Source organism: Notothenia coriiceps, unplaced genomic scaffold (genome assembly GCF_000735185.1).
Source record: "Notothenia coriiceps isolate Sejong01 unplaced genomic scaffold, NC01 NC01_scaffold00019946, whole genome shotgun sequence".
Taxonomy (NCBI): Eukaryota; Metazoa; Chordata; class Actinopteri; order Perciformes; family Nototheniidae; genus Notothenia; species Notothenia coriiceps.
The window spans coordinates 1,558-7,766 of NW_011352647.1; the positions used below are offsets into that span (position 1 = coordinate 1,558).

The 6,209-nt window shown below is 42.4% G+C and overlaps 1 protein-coding gene across 2 annotated transcripts; it reads right to left on the reverse strand.

Annotated features, from left to right (window-relative positions):
• Positions 1-590: 590 nt before the first annotated feature.
• On the reverse strand, positions 591-4,840 carry LOC104952393 (carbonic anhydrase-related protein 10-like). Of its 2 annotated transcripts, none has more exons than XM_010779209.1 (2): positions 4,692-4,840; positions 591-1,095 (listed from the first exon to the last, which is right to left on the reverse strand). In XM_010779209.1, the coding sequence occupies exons 1-2, from the start codon at positions 4,827-4,829 to the stop codon at positions 883-885; spliced, it is 351 nt and encodes a 116-aa protein (XP_010777511.1). In that variant the 5' UTR covers positions 4,830-4,840; the 3' UTR covers positions 591-882. The 2 variants fall into 2 exon arrangements, with proteins under 2 accessions (XP_010777511.1, XP_010777510.1); XM_010779208.1 differs by lacking the exon at positions 4,692-4,840 and adding an exon at positions 2,956-3,204.
• Positions 4,841-6,209: the final 1,369 nt, after the last annotated feature.

Below are 6,209 nucleotides of genomic sequence, written 5' to 3' on the forward strand. Positions count from 1 at the left end.
GCATATGTATAAAGTCTAATGCTTGAATATACTTGAATACACTAATAGGTAGGAATTGGATAAAAAATTACTTAACACCACTAAAGTAACGGAAATACTGGTGTAGAACTGCACTAATTATCTTTAAAGTGAAGGCCTACATTTCTAAGAGGATAGACAATTTGGTTATTATGAGAACCCAAAACCATTTGTCATTTTGGGGAAATTATGGGGAACATCACTTAGACTAAATATACCACATAGAACAAATAGAAAACATTTCTGACAAGTAACCCCCCCTAGTGTCAAAGATCTGAAAAGTGACATATATGTCACATTGGGTGTTAACGGTAAAGTAATGCTTATTAATATCTTAATTAATGAGGATGATGTTTACATTTGTTTTAACATTCTCTGAACTGAAAAGTATATAATATATTAACTAAATATCCTTGAATCAGTTAAATTAACTGAGCAGATCATAATCATATTTCTAATTGTGACATATGTGTCACTCCAGATTTTCTGAGAAATGTTAAGGTTAATGTCCCGATGTGACATTAATGTCAAAGCGATATTTATCTAATTTGTTTAATATGAATTGGATCAAGAAATGTTTTCACAACAGCTTAAATGAAATAAAGGACATGTTATGTAAGCATTTTAATTCTTAAATGGCTTGAATTTTACCTTTAGCAACAAACAAAAAAAGCTTTTGAAATGTAGCTAGCTCTGTGTTAGCCTGACACATGGACATGTTGTTATGGGAACACAAAATCACATGACCTGGACCATGACGCACCAGACTGTTCAGGGTGTGTCAATTAGGGACTTCATGAGATAAAATAAAGGCTAAAGCTGTAGAAGGAACTTTCCAGAACATTTAAATGTCATGTATCTGTGTCACGGTGGGTTGACCACTTCTTTCCCCTCCATATTACCTCTGTACTGGGGGCGCAGAGCGCGGTTGTTGGGGCAGTCGCGGCCCTGCTTGCTGAAGTTGATGTTGGTGCGGATGCAGCGCTGCAGCAGGGGCTGGGAGGGGCGCGTGTTGTCGCTCATACTCATGAAGATCTTGTAGGGCTCGTTCTGGCTCAGGAGGCGCAGGGAGTGCATCTGGGGAGGAAACGGGTGGAGACTTTTAGGAAATGATCTGGCTTTAGTGCTCTCACAACTTAATGAAATACAGTAAAAATTTATACATTAAATAACTAAAGAAGAAGCCCAAATCAGAAAAGTAGAAAAAAAAAGAGAAACCATCATTTCTACAGTGATGGATAGTAACAAAGTACAGTTAGTACTGTAAAGAACTGTCCTCAAGTACAATGTTGAGGTACTTTACCTGAGTATTCTCAGTTTATGCAACTTTATACTTCTACTCTAATACATTTTAGATGCCAGTATTGTACTTTTTACTCCTGCATTTATTTGACAGATTTGTTACTTGTTACTTTTAGGTTTAATATTATAAGCTAATACAAAATATAAATCAATTATTTTAACTTTGACATATATTTATAGATTAAGATATCCAGTATCAGTATATAATGTTATTGACAAGTGTACAATTAGTGTAGTTCCATTCAACACATGAATACCTGAAAAAATATAACCAACGTCTGTGTAGAAGGAGGGATGAGAGAGAGGGACAGGTAAAAGGAAGAAAAAGGGAGAAAACGAGAAAATTAGCGAGTGGAGCAAATATGATGAAGAAAAAGACCAAATGATGATTGAAAAAAATCCTTTAAGAGAGGGGAAAGAGAAACAGGGAATGAAGAAGAAAGGGAGAGTCAGGGAGAGGGCTGAGATCAAAGTAAATAAGGTGAGAGTAAATGGCAGATGGTGTGTGGGACTTGATTACATTGATGCATGCAGGTCATGTGTAGCACTTTGACAGTTAGCTTCCTGATTTGAAGAGCGAGGATTTGAATCGTATCTATCTTGCTGCTCTTGAGTGTCATAAATAATCTTTCCAGTCACAAATATGGTCCACTTTTTCAGCTGTTTCACTGTGTCTGCACACAGATTTTGACTTTTTCACAACACCTACTAAATCTCTTCCATCCTTACTGCTATCAAAAAGATACAGGTGAGATTTTTCGGAGACGTTGGAGAGTACTTAGAGGCATTTTGATTGTTTTCTGCTCTGTGTATATGCACTGCATTTAATTACACCTCTATTACAACACAGCTTCTTGTATTTCAACCAGTGGGGCCCAGCAAGTTTCCTCAAGGGACCCTTCTTCTATCCATCAAGACCCCTCACCAGCGTACTGTGACATATTTCATGGATATTTCCTATTACATTTAATGCATTGCAACAATTCAAAGCAGAATCTTTCTTGTGGATAGTGCATCAGAGATTGTTTTTCCTGTTATTTTTAGGAATTGTAATTTTAAAACTGACTGTATTATGTATTATTTTGAATTTTTTACAATCCTACATATTTGATAGGCTTATTTCTTCAGTCTTCTTCTCCCTGATGCTATGCCATTGTTCTATTCGCTTGTTGGTTGTTTTTACTGCGTACTGACTCTTCTATTCAAAGTGACTTATAATAGGTGCAATCAACCATGAGCATACAACTTCTGAACAGCAAGAAACATGCACTCAAATTAGCTTCAAATAATATAAATATAATAAGACAAACCAGTTTAAGTGCTACATAAAGAGATGAGAATTAAAACAAAGTTTATGTCACGATCTGTCTGTGTTGTGTTTTGTCTTGTTTAGATCTGTCTTTGGTTTTCTATCTGCGTTTGGGTCCTGCTTGCTTCACTCACCAGAACAGAACCAACCAACCAAGATGGACCCAGCAGATGATCCATTTGAGGTGGAACTACATACATTTACCTATTCTTTGGCTTTCTGCTATGGTAGGTGGAGGGGAGCGTCCAGTATTGAGCAGAAAGAGGCTGCTCAGGCAGAGGCGCACCAGATAGCAAAAGAGAAACCATGTCTTGTGAAATTCTTACCTGGCTGGATGATGGATATCCTCCCGACATTTGTTTCCCTGCCTCCCAATTCCAAACCTGAGACCATACGTCTCGGCGTGTTCCGTCTGGAGTCAACCTCTGCTTCTTCCCCAGTTCCTGCTCCTGTCCAGGAGTCGTTCTCTGGAACTCGTCTGGCTTTTGGAGGTCCATGGAGCCTCCAAAAGGCTCCTAAGAGAAGGAGCCGCAAGGACAGACTAGCAGCCCGAGCCCCAAGAGTCATGGTTCCGGCCCCAGTTCTGGCCCCAGCAGCCACGGATCCGGCCCCAACAGCCATGGTTCCGGCCCCAGTTCTGGCCACAGCAGCCATGGTTCCGGCCCCAGTTCTGGCCCCAGCAGCCATGGTTCCGGCCCCCGTTCTGGCCCCAGCAGCCATGGTTCCAGCCTCAGTCCTGGTCCCAGCAGCCATGGTTCCGGCCCTGGTTCCGGCCCCAGCAGCCATAGTCCCTCCTCTATTCCCTTCCCAATACCCTTCTCTAGTCCCTTCTCTAGCCCCTCCTCTAGTCCCAACTCAAGTCCCTTCTCTAGCCCCTTCTCTAGTCCCTACTCAATTCCCTTCTCAAGTCCCCTCTCTAGTCCCTCCTCTAGTCCCTCCCCTAGTCCCTTCCCAAGTCCCTTCTCTAGTCCCTTCTCTAGTCACTTCCCTAGTCCCTTCTCTAGTCCCCTCTCAAGTCCCTACTCAAGTCCCTCCTGAAGTGCCGTTGGAAGTTCCGCTGGGGGTCCTGCCAACTCCATGTCCTGTCCCGTTGAGGGTTCCGCCGACTACTCTTCTACCGGGGGTCCTGCCAACCCTGTTTCCTGTCCCGTTGGGGGTTCCGCCGACTACTCTTCTGCCGGGGGTCCTGCCAACTCCATGTCATGTCCCGTTGGGTTCCCGCCGACTGCTCTTCTGGGACACAGGGTCCTGCCCGGCATCCGGAATTGTCCCGTCAGCGCCTTCCTGCCCGTCCTCCGGAGTTGTCCCGTCGCTGCCCTTGAGCCCGGCCCCCTGAGAGCCGCGGTCTTCGCCCTCGAGCCCGGCCCCTGAGTGCCACGGTCTTCGCCCTCGAGCCCGGCCTCCTGAGTGCCGCGGCCTTCGCCCTCATGCTCGGCCCCCTGAGTTCGCCCGCTGTGGTCTTCGCCCCTCCATGGACTCTGCCTTGCCCCCGGGCTGTCCGCCCGAGATCTCCTCCATGTCTCTAAAAAAGCACTAAAAGCCGAATTCAGAGTTATTTTCACCTCATCCGTTTAAATGAGCCTGGATTGGAAATTAGGGGGGTCTATTGGAGGCAGTGCTTAAGGAAAAGGAGAGCACTATAGGCCAAGATCCAGGGATGATCCGGGTATTTTTGTACTTCGGGCCATGTTGTCTTCATGCGCCACGGAGCAACTCTCATAGGAATTTACGCGCCCCCCGCTGTTTCCAGTTCTCTTTATACGTCCATTGTGCAGATGTTTAAGCTGGGAACTATTTAAACAACTTAGATAAATGATTTCTATTACAGGGTATGAAATGAAGTTGAAACTCAAAATGGTATGTGCCCTTGTGCCAACAGGGAAATTAGAGGTCACATTACATGTTCTTTGGCTTAGTCTTCAGCAGCAGCAGCCACGGCTCCAATCAGACCTGTGACCCCCTGACCGTAGTGTCCAATAAAAGCAAAAAGCCCCAAAAATGTAAATAAAAAAAAAACAGTATGCTATTTGTTTTCCCATGCACGTTCTACTCAGGCACCTACCTGCATCTGTGTGACGTAGACAGGCTTGTTGATGAGTATCCAGGTGGAAGTCTCGTAGCAGGGAGGGATGGTGATGGAGCCCTCGTAGGTGATGTAGCGCGTGGTGTCGGGGTAAAGGTCGCCTATGTTCAGGCCCATTAATAAGAACGCATCATCTAAAGAGGGAGAGAGGGGAAGAGTGTTCAGGCTATTCAGTGTGTTGTGTGAAAGTCCGTTATGTTCAGACCATTTAGCAGGAACAAACTGTCAGAGAGAAAAAAAAGAGATTGCGCGTGTGTGTGTGTGTTTTATGTAGAATATTGCACATGGGTATGCATCTCTAATGTTTAGAGCAATTCAAATGAATGATTTGCCTTTTATATTGTAGCAGTAAGTGTGTAATATTAATTAGGAAAAAAAATATGTTCTTTACATGTTACTTATTAGACGCTTTTATCCAAAGCGACTTATCCACACTATCCACATAGCCACAGCATCCCATGTTTATAGTCAACTTTATATAAACTTTAAGGTTAATACCATATTCTTGGTTCAGGTTAGTGTGTACGTCCCCAAAATTAATACAAGCTAATTAATTTGTCATCCTAATTCACAAAAACAAGTTTCTGTGTTTGTCTGTGTGGTTGCCTAACTCTGCTATGTTTAGCCCTATTATTTAAGAAGGAATTCTCTGGAGGGCTGTTTCTTCACAGCAGAGGTTGGAAAACAGATTTTGGCAATGTAACACTGATTTGTATGAAATTTAGAATGCATTCTTGCTAGAGGGAAGCAGCGGGAAACTTGTGTGTGTGTTTGAGTGCTGTTGTGTAACAGTATGTAAAGCAGAGTATTGACTAGATTATATGTAAATTGTAATCCCTGTACATTTTGCTGTATGATGTCCTTTTGTTGTTCTGTTGTTTAGGTTTTTATGTTTACATGTGGAACCTACTGCTGCAGGTCTCCCTTGAAAAAGAGATAATTGATCTCAATGGGATTTTACCTGGATAAATAAAGGTTTTGAATTGAATTGAATTGAATTGGGAATGTACAAGAGAAAGAAGAGATTAGCGTGTTTTAGACTTCAAAAGTTTTTTGAGATGCTAGCTGCGGGGCTCCAGTGATGTAAATAACTTTCTGTCATTCATTCAGTCGGTCCATCACTTTGGTACAAACTTGAATATCTATTTTGGATGGACATCATGCAATTTTAAACACAGATGTTTAAGGTCTTGGATGATAAAATCAAAAGGACAGCATGGATCCCCTTACTCTACCTTGCGCCACCATGCAATTGACATGTGTTATTTTGTTTGAAATACCTCATCAATGATAAGTTTAACTGCTGTGACACCAGGTTCAGAAACTCATTTTGAATTAATAACTTTGACAATCCCCTAACATTTCATTTAACGTCATCATTGATTTAAATGTAAATGTCATTTCATAACCCCATCCCTGAGGAACTAATGACATTCCCTTTTGGCTTAGCTACGCTTTGATAATTACTATCAAGTGTGAGAATGTTAGCATGCTAAA